Genomic DNA, 16,016 nt, shown 5'->3' with positions numbered 1-16,016 from the left:
TTCTTATGTCCTGCCATACACATTCTTCCCATCTCAATCTTGGTCTTCCCACTTTCCTATTTCCTTCTGGTTTAGTATTAAGTATTTTCTTAATCGTTCTATTCTCACTGGCATGTATTACGAGTATGTGTCCAGCCCATTCAAGCCTTTTCACCTTTATAATGTTTCGTTCATTATATAGTACATATAGCTCATGGTTATACCTCTTCCTCCATATTCCATTTTCTTCCACTGGTCCTAAGATATACAGCTGTCTCAGGATCCGGAGCATGCAGTACAACACATCCGCTCACTCCCAGCGCTCGAGCAATAATAATAATAATAATAATAATAATAATAATAATAATAATAATAATAACAATAACAATAATAATAATAATAATAATAATAATAATTACAACAACAACAACAACAATAATAATAACAACAAAAACAACAACAAAACAAACTCAGTGGTTTTAGTTCGCTTTATACCAACCAAGCGACCGCCACTTGTCAGTGAAGTTAGTGCAAACTATAGCAGATAGAGGGTGTCACACGGTCAGTGCAACAAATCCCCATGGCCATTAATTTCAGTTTTCTAGAGTGGATAACAACAACAACAACAACAACAACAATAATAATAATAATAATAATAATAATAATAATATGGTGATGGTGAAGTCAATCTGAATCCTCCAAAGAGGGTGACTAAAGAGGGTTGGGGCTGGCTGAGACATGGTTTGGGCTGAAAAATCCATGATAATAAGGTCTTAATTGCTGAGACTGAAATAAGGGAGCAGTGTGCAACTGCGGGGCTGTGTACCGAGCTACCGTATTATGACAGCAAACTTACAAATGAAGAAGTAGCGAATGAGGATGGTTTACTGTACTGCAAAGCTCCCAATACATAATTGTAAGAAGTCTCTTTCTTTCTAGCTAAATTACTTGTAGCTTTCTTCACCTTATTAGGGCATCATCTCGTATGAACAGAAGATGCTGCAGTATAGACAAGAGATATGGCTCAGCACTAGAGTCCATAACTAGGTTCTTGATAACTTCAAAACAATCGTTGATGTCATCCAATTCGAGACGAACGTTGTCAAACCTTTGTACAAATTCATAGTAGTCTTCCTCTTTGTGATCATTGAAAATCTTCACCTGGACTAACAGATCCCCACTGGCATCATTCTCCAGACCCTAAGAAGAAAAAGACTTGTCTCATCAAATTACCTTAATTGAACTAAAACTGTTTCATTTTAGTTCTATTCATGTTGATATATAAACCAATTCCATATAGAACAGTCCTTCTTTAGAAACAGAGTTACTCAGTTAAAGAAATTCCTTGCCTTTTATGAAAGCCACAGGTTCATTGCTGTGCTCACAAGAACCTACCACTAGTCTTGTATTAGCTAAAAAATTGGTCTTGTTACCTTGCTATGGTGCATAGCCGTGTTAAAGAAAGAGGGGTTGTGGTTGTGAATATACTGAATAAGTACTAACAGGCTGTCAACAAAGATGGTTCTCCAATTTGGGACTTGGGAAGGTAGCTAACAATTCACCATAAAAATAAACATGTCACACAAGGCCTCAGCAAAAAATATTACATACATCCAAAGTACTATAAAGCAGAGGTTGCAAATAATGCACAGAAAATATCCCTTCAATATAGGTGAAAGCTGTGTTATAGCATATAGGGTTAAAGGTCCATTTATGAGCAAGTTCTCATTCATAATCAGACAGAATATGAAGACAGGTCACTGCTGAATCTGTGCATTTAATTTCATAATTTTCCGCATGGTATGCAATGAAGAACATAGAAAACATGGTCCCATTACAATTCAACAAATAAGTTCGTGAACTGGACATCAACCCTTTCCAAACATCTGCTGATGTTATAGACATTACAAATGTTCCTTCATGGTCAGATGACAATACATGATAACTCCCCTCCCCAGGTTTTGACCAAATGCCACAGCAATCATTTCAGTACACACAGCAAACTTTTACCAAGCAAGTGCTGTTATCTGCTGAATACTTTAATTTCATATTTTCCCCCACAGCTAAATGTCAACCAAATGATACTGTGATCATTTCAGTACCTTTAACAAGCCTGTCCTGGTATCTCCCGATTATTTTTGTAACTTGCTTAAAAACATGCATTAAGCAAGTCAGTTGACACCAATATAGCTGAAACATTCTACCTATAGAGAGAGGGTGGTATGGCTGGAAACAGCCAACTGAAATTGCACCACATGAACAAATAGTATCCATTCTGCTCTACAGAACTTACCTCTAATACATCAATCAGTCCTGCTCTCATAATCTCATTCCTGAGATGAAGTCGGAACTCCATGTCATCTGGAGTAGCGACTATTGCATTGATGAGCTGGAGACATCCCACCTGCAAACAACAGTATACTGTAACACTATCACAGAACCATTTGCTTCCAATTAAGTGTTGCAGTAACTGTACAATCTAGGTTTAATATGAGGGTTATTCAAAGAGTAACCTCCAGCAAGTGGTTAACAAAACAAGGAACGAGAAATGAGATGGAGTTCTAAGATGACTGGTGTGGATACACTATTAAATCCCTTCATGGCAGGGATAAATTTACTCTTTACCCTTACCCTTTCCATTAAGAATTACGAGGGTCCTACTGAAAGTCATGAGCAACAGTTTTTTGTAAAGTAACATGCTTTATTATTGACAAACCAAATACACCACCTCAATCTACAGACCTGTCTTTATTTTTCCACATAATCACCACTTCTTTGTACACATTTCTCCAAGCATTCTGGGAGTTTGAAAATTCCCCTTCTCTAAAATTCTGTTCCAGCCATCCGAAGACACTGACACACTGCTTTCTGAATTGCCTCCCTTGTCCCAAAACGTTGTCCACGCAGCTGATCCTTCACAAATCTGAAAAGATGGTAGTTGGAGGGTGCCAGATCAGGGCTATAGGAGGGGTGTGGAAGAACTTCCCACCCCATCTTTGCAATTGCTTCCAATGTGAGGCGAGAGGCGTGGGGGTGAGCGTTGTCATGCAGGATGATGTTTCGTCCCAGACGTTTATTGCGCAATGCACGACGGAGCTTGTGCAGCGTCTGGACATAGCGAGCAGCATTGATGGTTTGCCCAGGTTCCAGGAATTTGGCCAAAATAAACCCCTCTGCATCCGAGAAGACTGTGCCCATCACCTTTGCAGCTGATGGCACTGTCTTTGCCTTCTTTTTTGATGGAGAATGCAAATGGTGCCATTTCATACTCTGCCGTTTCATTTCAGGCTCGAAATGGTGAACCAGCTTTCATCACCTGTCACAATACAGAGCAAAAAATCATTGCCTTTGTGTCGATATCTCTGCTACAGTTCTGAGGTGATGACTTTTCTCTGACCTTTGTGGTCTTCGGTCAATAACTGCAGGACCCAACGAGCACAAACATTCCTATAGCCCAAGCTTTCAATCATCTCCTGTACTCCACTGTGCCCTATTCCAAGTTTTCAGGCTATTGTGTCCACATCCACATGCCTGTCATCTTGAATGATGTCATCCACTCTTTCCTTGTTGCGTTCAGTTGAGGCTGTTTGAGGACAACTGCTCCGAGGCTCATCTTTGATGCTGGTGTTCCCATCTTTAAAATGTTTTACCCATCTTCAAACACTGCTCACGCCCATGCACACACTTCCATAAGCACACTGAAGTCTCTGGTGAATTTCTGCAGCAGGGATTTCCTCTTTCACAAGAAATTCAATGACAGCATGCTGGTGAAACGACATATCATTGTCGGCCATTTTGTTAGGAGTGATACTGGTCACGTGATGCAAGCTACTGACGTCACAAGACACTCAAGCTTAACATAACTGCTGGTTCCACCTACCACCTTACTCTCTTTCGTCTGCTGTTCCCAGGTTGCATGCAAAAAAAAGTTGCTCATGACTTTTGGTATGACCTACGTACTATTGAATAGTTTCACTAATCCAAAAGCTAAATGTTGATTTCAATGCCCTTTCCATGTTCATGTTTTACATTCCACATAAAACTGTTCTTATAAAAGCTTCTTGAAGCTCAATTACCATACTAAACTTCAGGACACTAAATAAAATGGAGCCTGTTTTGGTCCCATCACAGGAACTCACATGGCTGCCATATTGATATTACTGATCAAATTTCATGATAAATCATCAAATTGTTCACAAAAGATTTTACGGGGGCTAGAAAGTGGATGGTCACAACGAATATACCATAACCTTATGAATCCAGTAAAATAAGTAACATTAGGATAAAAACTAGCTATTAATTGCAGAAATTTGTAAGATAAATGACATTATACACTCCTCTCAGGCATAAAAGAAACAAAGGTATTTCACAAGAACACAGAATAAGAAAACACTATATGTATATATAATACAGCCAGAGTGAGTGACAGACTGTCATCTGAGGTTTTAATGGTGATTACTATGAAGACCACTGTCTTCTAGTGACACTGCGTAGTCTGGCAGATTGTTCCCAATGTTCCAGAGGAACTTTTGAAATAATAATAATGATGTACCAGACTATACAGCATCCCTGAAGACAGTATTCTTTGGATGAATACAGGTTCCTATATAGGGCCAACAGAATGCCCATTTAAAAGCTTATCACATGAAATGAAGGGGTTTATTTGATGGACAACAAACAGGCTCCCAGCTGGTATTGCTACTTACTATAAGAGATGGATGGCTCTTCACCATGAGACCCTGCACCACTTGCTGGAACCTCTCACGCCCTTTAATCTCTCCTGTCATGGTGATAGCTTCCAACACCCTCTCATGTCCCACTGGTGGGATGAGACAGACTGCAGCCAACACTTGGACGGCCTGCTGCATCACATTGGGCTTTGACGGATCCAGTGAACGAGCCAAGATTGTTAGAGCTTCTTTATGGTCAAACATCATCTTTATCCCATCTGTGTTGTTCATAATTGCTTTAAGGCAGCGAATACATTCTGACTGGATACGATCATATCGATTATCGCTGCCCAAAAAAACATAAACATTAAAATTAAAAATACTGTCTCGAGACAGTGACTATAAATGGGTTTGGATTGGTAATTTGATTTTTTGAACATTTGTAGAGTGTAAATACAACTACAGCACTAATGCAAATTAACACATTTCTGCAGTTCACTACAGCATGTACACAGTCTGCTCAGTCTGCTGTATCTTCACTGGTTGTTGCCTGGTAATAGCTTCAATTCTGTAGCTTTCTCAGCTCCCGTGTTCACATTCTCACCGGTCAGTGACTGTTGCAAATTGTCGACTGTCAACTCTCAATCCAACTGGACTCCATTCCAATAAATGAACTCAACTTGGTTGGTTGGGTGATACAGCCTCGAAGTGGACCTAACAGAAAACACTGTTCCTCTGTTGGTGTGGGCAGCATGGTTTCACCTGCATGGCAACACCACTTCTTGCAACTCTCCTACTGTTGCATAATGTCACCACAAACGTGACATATTCCTCTATTGCGTGTGCAATCACTTTTACACTAATAAGTTGTTTACTGCACCATAACCTAGTAACAGTTCTCTATGTGCTACAATATCAAAATCTTAGTGGGTTATGTATATGAGCAAATGTATCAAACAAGAACACCCATTCCCTCTCCTAATGCTCTGACCAGTCACTCCCCACGTACATTACTTCCTCTCCACAGCCCTCAAAGAACTGCCATAGTCCTTTCCATATGTCCTGCTTCTTCCTTTTAGGTAACTTTAATGTTACACAGGTTACAATACTTTGTGCTGGGTGCAGTGCTTTTTATAGAAAATCTTCTGCTGTAGTGAGTATAATGTGGCAAGTAAAGGCCATCATACTCTGTACCAGCAATTAAATGAAAAATTAGCATTCACGCTACACAACCTGGCCATCTGAACCACTTTAATGAAATCTTACTACATGAGTCAGGGTTGCCCTGGAGCAGATGACAGTTGTTATTCTCTGCTTCAGAAAAGAGTTTTAACAGAACTTGAAGGTTCATCACCTTAATCACAAAAAAGACCAAACCACTATCAAAGCCTCTTCTAAGTCAGTTTAATCTAGCTCACATCCTTGCAACCTACGAGTATAAGTTGATTACCCATTCTGATGCTATCTTTCTACCTGACACTTTCAGAATTTAAGACAGTAACAATGATAGGCAGAGCACATATTACCCGTACTCCCTAGTATGTAAATTTCCAGATGTAGCACTACATTTTAATTTAACCCTTTTACCCAAGGTTTCTAGTTATCACTTTCAACGCACAGGCTTATTTATATTTCCAACATCAAAAAATGAGTTTCTATGATAAATAAATGTATCCAATATTTTGCTAGACATGAATTATGAAGTAATATGATCTGACCACATCCTTCAGTACTACTGAAAAAATTAAAATGATGTTAGTTATTTGCATGAGGAAGTGCTGCAGAGATGCTGAGGGCTATCTGAACCAGCTGAACATCAGTTACTTACCAGCAGTGGCCACTGGTGAACAAAACATCCCAACAATAAGTTAGACATGGAAGAAGGGAATACACATATCTTTCATAAAGAGCATACACATAATTCATAACCTCCTATCTTCACAAATCTGAGGCTTGTTTAAAGGAAGAATAATGTCACTATTCCAACAATATAAAAGCCCTTAAAAGTTTCACAAATGGCTGATCCTTCAATATAAACCACATTAGATTCCATATAAACTTCATCAATCTCCCCTTAGAAAATTCAAGCATTGTTTTAACTTAATGACTACATATCTGAGAGATAAAGATGCAAAATAAAGTTAACAAAATTCTGAGTAAAAATTTGTCATTGCCACAAGCAGGGAGAGCTGCCACTTTTAAAACGAAACACACTGCATTAAATGTGTAAAGCTGTTCTTGGGCTTAACTAATTACGCACTATGCCATGAAGACATATGAAGGAGCAGATGTACAGATCCACATATTCCTGACCTCAGCACTAGTTGGAGGTGAGTGGTCAGCTTTGCACTCTGGCTGTTTTACCCCAGGGAAGAGTCCCTGGTATGCACTGGATAGCGGGCTGGGTGGGCCCCAGAGCAGGTTACCAAAAAAAAAAAAAATCTTTATGTGTATGCCATAATCGCCTATATAGCCATAAATGTCATGATATTGCAAAAATCTGAGAAACACACCACATGTAGGATCTATTTCCTATTTTGTTTCTTATGTTTACTTTTTTTACATGCTAACTTTCAAAGAAAAAACTAATATGGTACTCAGCATCATCTCCTTCATGCTTATTTATTACCTACTGTAAAATTAATAAATATTAAATTTACTTCAATGACTGTCAACATGCCTTTAATCATGACAAGCGCTTTTACTGACAACCACTGTTTTGACCTCACAGGACATAACCAGGCAGTATACTAACTATAAACTTTATTACTGAATTGTCATATTTTATAACTACCTTACTGAAGTATGGATCCAGTTTCACAAGGTTCAAAGTGTATTATATATGCTGAAGTTTTTATTTATAAATATGGTATATTTCTTACATAAAAATAATATGATACAAAGTTAAACTCATACACTGTCTGATAATGCAGAACAAAATGCACATATATTATGAGAATATGTGTGTGTGAGACCTGTAATTATTTATTATTTTTAGTTAACAATGGATACAGAATATGTTTTCACCCGAGTGGTCACACTGCCAAAAATGCCCGAATAAACTTTTTTTTAAAATACATAAAATAGAGTGCAATCAAAATGCTGACTACATGGTAAAGTTATGATGAGCTGAAGTAAGAGTGTTATCTTACAACGTGTATGTTGAGATGTATGATGTACTGTCATCTTGAGTTAAACATGAATTTCACATAATGGTATGTGAGATGTACGAGGGTTGGAACTTTAATAGTGGCAACACTGTTGCAGAGACACCATGCAAAAGAACCAAATAATGTCACTTATACCACACGTTACATACTGTGACATATTGCGCAGCGGAGAACTCCTCCCTACCCAGCAGCAACGTGGCAACTCAGGCCACAGTGACGTGGCGGATGAGTCAGCGCTCCCCCCCCCCTCCGCACGGTAACGTAACGCGCAACGTTACCTTACCTCAAAGAAAATGGACTCTCCCTTAACGCGCAACGTTACCTTACCTCAAAGAAAATGGACTCTCCCTTCCCACATCACGCACATGCACAGTGACGAGAAGAACAGCGCCTCGTGTTAGCTGGCGGTCTAATGTAGTGTTGTCACGATGTTTTTGAAACAGGAACAACAGAGTTGGATAAAGACTGAATGTGCCAGAGGCTGTACAGCATGACAGTGTCATCAAGGTCTTCAAGAGGCTTGCGGGGAATCTGCATTGCCTTACAGAACAGTGGAAAGGTGGGTAAAAGCCTTCAACGAGGGACACCAAAATGTGGCAGACATGCCTCGGCCAGGTTGTCCTAGTGTCAGTGAAGAAGTTTCCGTGTTACTGGAGAGTGATCGACACCATACGATTTGTGAGCTGGATGAGACATGGGCCAAATCATACGAGCCACCAATGAAACGCCAATCAAACGAATGGCGTCATTACGGGTGACCACTAAAATCAAAAGTTCATCAGAACCCCAGCAATGTGAAAGTTATGGTGATTCTTGTGTACGACTGTGATGGTGTTATCCTAACGCATACCGCTTCCCGACAGCAGACTGTCAATGCGCAGTATTACTGTTCATTCTTGGAACACAACCTGCAACACTTTCTGCTGAACCCACCCATCACATTGTAGGACAATGCTCAGCCGCATGCAGGGCAAGCTGTGGCTGATTTGTTTGATTGATGGGGCTGGGAAGTGCTGTATCATCCACCATACTCCCCGGACTTCAGCCCTTCTGACTTTGACTTGATTCCTAAGACGAAAGAATCACTTCAGAACTGTTCCAGAGATTCTTCAGGCAGTAGACCACTCCATTCGAACTATCAACACAACAGGCACTGCTAAAGGTATCCTACGACTTCCACATCGCTGGCAACGGGTTGTACACAATGCTGGGGACTACACTGAAGGACAATAAAACTTCGAAACATGCATCTATTTTGTATCAGCTGTAAATAAATAGTTGCGACTATTAAAGTTCCAACCCTCATATTTATGCAGTGTTGGTTTTATTCCAGAGTCAAACATTCAGCAACTCAACAAAACTTTACCAACTATTCAACTCTGTTACTTTACTTTATTTTATGCATTTAACAACATGAGTATTCGTGAATTTTTAACATGACTCCTCAAACAAAAACATATTATATATTCATATTAAACTAAAAATGAAAGAAGAGTAGGTCACACTCACAATTATCTTCATAACATATGTGCATTTTATTTTATATTATCAACCAAAGTATGAACTTTGATTTTCATGACACTGTTTTATTTGGGAAGTATTTACAACATATATTACCAAAGCTTCAGCGTACAGAATACAGCGTGAAAACTGGATTCATATTTCAATAAGGTGGTTATAAAGAGTAATAAGATAACTCAGTAATGAAATTTCTAGTCAGTGTACCACTTGATAGCTTGTGAGGTGGTTTTCAATAAAAACACAAGTCATCACTGAAGTTGTGTCAACTGTTATTAAAGCAAATTTTACACTCTTTAATTTTGTAATTACTATGCACAGCAGGATACAGAATTTAAAGTTTACTTATTAACCGCTTTTAATTTAATGGGGCATGAAAACATTCCTTGAACATCCTGTATGACGGACATTTCACCATTCCTGTAATATCCAAGTTCTCAAAACAAAGAAGCCTCCTATGACTAGAGGAAAGAATTCTCCTAACAGAATTATTCTTGGGAGATTAAATATTTTATTATTACCATATTTTATTGATCTTCTGATATTCTGAATGAGTATAACAATGATATGCTGTTGATGTAATTGTACTGTTATATCATACATCTCCTGAGGATTTGTTGCAGTAGTGGAAGCAAATAAAACAACTGTTTCATCCAGTTACTTCAATAGGGTACTGAAACCACATGGCTCTTAGTTTCTGGAGAACACAGACACATACACATAAAGCATCAGACATCTTACCTTTGAGTAAATAATTGCATTTTTGGCTATCCAATAAAATGACAGAAATTAAGTAAAGTACATATGTACATCTTCACAATCAGTTGACTGTTTTCTGCACACTTCCAGAATATATATGTCAAGGAATGTGTAAAACAGTCACAATATAATCTCTAGGATATTCACTTGGTCCAAAAAGAGGGAGTGACCCAACTGCCTGATTCAGTAACAATTAGACTACCACAAAATGATGCCAAAATTCAAAAATTAAAATATAAGTACCATCGCTTCAGACATTTAATTTCTGTGTTAGGTATGACTGAATGAGTGAAAGTCAATACTAAAATCAATTCAATACACTTAATCTCACACACCTCAAAACACAGAGGAATAAGAGGGAAAAAATATAACAAAACTGTCCCTTCTTCAAATTTCCAAATCTGCAATTTGATAGCATACTTACTTCCTATAGCATTCATTGAGTATAGACAGAACCTGTTTCAAGCCCTTTGTGCCAAATTCTTGAACCCAGCTGAGAGGATTGTTGGTAAGTGCTATCCTTAATGACTCTACACAACCATACAGTTTGTTGACACTGAGATCAGGTGTGCTCAAGTACTGGATGTAGTCTGCAGGTTTTGAGAATTTACTGCAGTTATCCTGTAATGAGACACAGTGTTCAATAACTCATTTTACTACAATGGCACGCTTAAAATTAAATTAATTTAAAATACTTAATAATATTAAAATAATAGTAAGTAGTACCTGTGCTGATGAACCTTTATAATGGTTGATAAGCATCATCTTCTTGTTCATTGTGGGTTGAAGTCTCAGTGGTTCTTTCTTTTCTTCTGACAGGTTCATGTCATTCTACAAAAGACAGAAATAAATGGTCATAATACAATCAGGTAGTCTTCACATTTAACATCCATTATTTATCGTCCATCAATATTGCAACACTCTTCCATTCACCGCTCAATTTTTAGTTTAACATTATACACCCTGACACTACATGTTTCAGCCCCAAACGGCCATCTTCAGGTGTCTTGATACGTTACAATTATTTTATTAAATTGTGTTAAAACTGCACCAAAATAATGTGGGTATAATAGAAATTATGAGGGATTTTATCTGGTTTTACCTCAAAAAGAGGAGTACAGTGTGTGATTTTAACATGAACTAAGACAGTGTAGCAGTTTTAACACAATTTAATAAAATAATTGTAACATATCAAGACACATGAAGATGGCCGTTTGGGGCCGAGACATATAGCGTCAAGGTGTATAATGTTAAACTAAAAATTGAGCGGTGTATGGAAGAGTGTTGCAATATTGACGCACGATAAATAACAATTGCAACGGGATGTTGAAATACAGAATCATAAATAGTCTTCACATGTACTGCACAAGGTGTATGGTACAGCGTATATGAAGAGCCAGAGAATGTACATGATAATATGTACATGTACACAAAATTTGATCAAAAACACTTCTGTAAAGTTTTGGAAACCTCCAAGATAGTATCATCAGTTGGTATTACCGTGCTTCTAGACTCTGCCCATCATGCAGTATTCTCTACAGAGCACAACTTCTGGAAACTGCATCCGTGTCCAACCTCAGGTGAAAAGGAGGGGAGATACCCACTTAAATGGGTTTGTTTGAAACAGAAAGTATTCATCACTGGATATCATGTGAGGCTGGTTTGCAAAACACGGCATTCTGCTTGGAATACTAGACAACAGCAAAAACCAGAAAAGCAATAATACCAATTATTACATGCTATCACCAGAACTCATTAGAACTGAAGAGTCAACAGGTACTATTTACCTAGGGCTGGATTTCTGGCTTCAAATAATATATCCATTCAGCACAGACAGACAGACAGACAGACCCAAACAACCCTACAAGGATTCTGTCTCTCACAAAGGGATATGTTCTGCATCCCCATTGCAATCTCTGCCTTATGGCACTCTCAAGTGCCTAGTTATTTAAAATGTGAAAAAACTTACACCAGACGATAAATGAAAGTAAAGGTCATCAATTTCAATACCCAGTGACTACCAACCTCATCAAAATGCTTCTAATACAGATAACGTTCTTGAGAATCCAATGTTAGACACAAGTGCCAGACAAAGTTAAAATCGAATTAAAAATTTTATCGTCTATGATGATATATCATGGAGCAGAGGGGTATTCAGAGAATCTGCGCTGTTTTAATTATGTGCACATGTTGCGTTGCAGTTTTCTGCATGTAAGTGGTGTATGTTCTATTTCCTTTTTTGATGTCATGAGTGACGGTGGTGAAGTTTTTGTGTACAACATACACAAGGTCTCAAAACTTATAAAATCTGACACACACACGGCATGACAAAGACAGAGATATGCAAAGGAAACCCTGGTGTTAAAAATGGCAACATAACAGTACAGAGTGCAAGAGACTGCATGTTCAATTCCCAGTCTCGATGATGATTTTTCTATTTTAGTGAAGAGAAACGGTCTTTTTTGTTTTGGGCGAACCACCACATATGCCTTGAAACATATCCATAATTGCTATATAATTCATAATACAAACCAGCATTTCCTCAAATTTTTCATTCAGAAATGTTTCATCAGCATCAAGTTGCTCTACAAAGAACTCCTGTTCTGCCACTTCATTGAAGTCTGACTCCGAGTGTGGCCGGGGGAGCTGGCCACCACTCCCCCGGCCCTTCTCTTTCTTTTTGGTTCCAAACCATGTGTCCAACTGCAACAATACAACAAGATTTAGAACACTGTGAGTAAAATAAATATGTATGCAAGTACATTTATTGCATATATTCAACACTTAAAACAATGATGTATCATTAATGTTAAATCATTTATGGGCACATTCATACCAGGGGTTTAACTAGTTGGGGTCTTCACCATTTCGGAACCAACAGAAATTATATTTTTAACAAAACTAAGCACAAAAGAATGATCTGGCAAATGAAAAAAATTCATTAAACCTATGTGATAATTTCACTTGAATTTTCAAAACACCCCCTAAAACTAAACTCCAACAATGTATTTGATTTGTTTCATTCTGGTCCGTCACACTATTAAGTCTACAATTAAGTTTATTTCAGTCCAATGTGACATATAATGCTTTCAGCACTTCAGCACTTTCGATTCTTAATGAATCATCACCGGAGGTATACCACTACGATCAAGTACCCACCAATACGTAAATGTTTTTATAAGACTATATACACTTAAAACATTCATGATGCTCACTATATGTAGTTCTTCATTTTTCCATTGTTGAAATAGATGTTTGATGTAAACTTCTATAATAAGAACATTCTTGAAGTATATTACTTAGAAGTGACATAGGTGCAATCACTTTCATAAAGGATAGTTTAAAAATGTAATTTTCCACTGCACTGTATATAAAATTCAACTTGTTTTACCTTTACGTTAAAATTATGTTATGAATGTGTGTAAAATCTTATTTTTAAGTTAAGAAATTTGTTCATGAACCAATATGGATCATGTTTTATCCTCCTTGGTAGTGGAATTGTCATCTATCCCTTTTGGTGATGTGTTCTATAAATAAATTATTAATTTTTGATTATGTTATATAAGTATTCATATATGTATTAGGTGTATAGCCGGTCATGGTAGCCGAGCGGTCTAAGGCATGCACTGTCTTCACTCAATCGGAAAGCCGGGATCGTGGGTTCGAATCCCACTCAGGGCATGGATGTTTGTGTGCGTTTTTCTGTGTTTGTCTACAGGTAGAGGCCTTGAAATGAGCTGATCACTCGCCCAAGGAGTCCAACCGCATGTGTAAGTCTAGAAAAACCGAAGTGAACGGAGAAGTTCGTGGAGGTAGGCCTAGGCCCACTGGGGCTGTAGTGCCAAGGGGGGAAAAAAATTAGGTGTATAAATTAATAAAGTTTTTAGATAAGTCTTACCTTGTTATTACTGGTGTAGTTTATATGTGTCCTGTGTTACTTGTACTGTTTTGAAGATTGCCTGTGTCATGTAGTTTATACTTCTTGTGTTTGTGACCTTGATGTGGGTGTGTTCTGGTGTTGAATTATAAGGTCAAACATGTTTTATTGGTTATTAGTTTCTTTTATTTGTTTCTGTTCATCTATCAGTTTATTGTGTTTGTTATAGTAATATATTTGGAATTCTTCTTTTATGCTCATTATGTTACCCTTTTTAGCATTTTCAAGGATTTCCATGATTGTTGTTATTGGTCCGTATTGGTGACGTCTGTTTAATATGTGTTGGGTGAAAGCTGATTCATCTTTGTTTAATCTTATATTTCTTATGTGTTCATTGTATCGTGTTGATGGTTTCCTTCCCGTTTGGCCTATGTATACCTGTTGGCAACTTTGCCACGTTAGTTTGTATATTCCACTTTGCTCATATGGGTTAATGTTTTGTTTTTCGTGTATGTTAGGTAACTAATTGCTGAAGTGGTGAAAGGATTATATGTCATATTGGACTGAAATAAACTTAACTGTAAAGTCCAACAATGTGTCTGCATTAACTTGTTTCCTGTCTGGTCTGCCATGACTGAGAATTTTATAATCCAACTTTACTAGCAGTTTCATGAAGTAACTATTTTGAGAGAATGTTGGAATTTTTACATTTTAGATAGAAATTAAGTATATATCTCAGAATTAAAACCGCTTATGACAATTGTAAACACATAAAACCCTAAGAAGAAAAACAATCTGCAACCGGATTCCACTCTTCACATGTTCACAGACTGGAAATGCCTGGATGTAATTACGTGTTTTGGTACAGCAGCAGGCATGTTTTGCTTTCAGCTATAAAAATAAAGTACACTCCTCTGTGCACTAATCCATCAGAGTGCCAAACTATTTATGAGTCACAAAGGCACAAAGCCCTATAAAAAGGGTCTAATAGTATTCATTACACGTTCACAGAGTGAAGAGACAATAGTTGGGGAAAAATATGAAGTGTAAAATAAAGCAAACAATGAATTTTGTCTGGTATGTGGAAATAGGGCAGACTTGCAACACAGTATAAATATATAACTGCAAATTCAGAAGTACTGCATAATAATATATTTGTATTCAGTTTCTTTTGCACTAAGAGAGTTTCCATGATACTGTGTTTTGTTGGTGTATTTAAAAAAGGGCTGATGCACCCTTTAGAACACAGAGTCAAATCAGCTTTTTTTTTTATAAAAGCGTAAGTGCATGACATTTAACAGATGCTACAGTACACCATCTAAGGAGATCGAAACAATGTGCAAGAGATGGGAATTTTGTGTGGTATGGAAGATTTCAAGGAAGGAAGGAAGGAAGGAAACATTTCAAAACTAACTTAAACCTGTCATCTACTTCAAAAACTAATTTTAACATGGAAAAAGGGACTCAAATGATAATATATGACTGTGAAGTGAATGTTCAAGGCTTAGTACACATAATAATTTAATGTAAATACAGAAACTATTCTAATGATTTAGACTTGAAAAGCTGGTATCATTTCAAATCTACTGAAGACAACAGTGCTTAAAAGACTGCACAGCTCCACAGCTATGCTTTTGGCACTATAACAATGGCACTATGGATGCACAGTGTCAATATGATAGCTTGGAAAGTGATCACACCAAAATAACAGGTAGTGATAAAAAATAAATACGTTTCACAGAATAATCAGCTTAATTACTTTTTTATCACACCCTGTAAATTCAGTTAGGATATGTTTCTAATATGACTACTGTTGAAGGCAGGAGGAAATACAGGAGACTGAGGAATGAATTGAAAAGAGCCACGGACAGGGCCAAAAAGGAATATCTTGAGAAGATATGTAATGAGATTATGGAATTTCAAAGAACAGGCCGTTATGATTTGATGTACATGAAGACAAAAGAACTAGGATGGAAAGAGAATCATGGGATTCAAAATGTTGGCATCGAAGACTCCCAGGGGAATAGAATAGTAGATCAGAGG

General features: G+C 37.5%; 1 protein-coding gene across 6 annotated transcripts in view; it reads right to left on the bottom strand.

Moving 5' to 3' along the window:
- Positions 1 to 16,016, bottom strand: part of LOC111868757 (protein diaphanous) — a 79,830-nt gene that overhangs the window by 30,212 nt on the left and 33,602 nt on the right. For all 6 annotated transcript variants that reach the window (XM_033753163.1, XM_023859728.2, XM_023859721.2 and 3 more), the window contains 6 exons: positions 12,629 to 12,799; positions 10,823 to 10,927; positions 10,521 to 10,717; positions 4,686 to 4,995; positions 2,273 to 2,383; positions 944 to 1,179 (listed from right to left, as the gene is read on the bottom strand). In XM_033753163.1, the coding sequence (XP_033609054.1) occupies positions 944 to 1,179; positions 2,273 to 2,383; positions 4,686 to 4,995; positions 10,521 to 10,717; positions 10,823 to 10,927; positions 12,629 to 12,799 (1,130 nt within the window). The remainder of the gene's footprint in view (positions 1 to 943; positions 1,180 to 2,272; positions 2,384 to 4,685; positions 4,996 to 10,520; positions 10,718 to 10,822; positions 10,928 to 12,628; positions 12,800 to 16,016) is intronic.

The sequence above is a fragment of the Cryptotermes secundus genome, unplaced genomic scaffold, assembly GCF_002891405.2.
Source record: "Cryptotermes secundus unplaced genomic scaffold, Csec_1.0 scaffold280, whole genome shotgun sequence".
Lineage (NCBI taxonomy): Eukaryota > Metazoa > Arthropoda > Insecta > Blattodea > Kalotermitidae > Cryptotermes > Cryptotermes secundus.
Note: the sequence above shows the minus strand (reverse complement) of the source record. Positions and strands in the feature narration are given on the sequence as shown.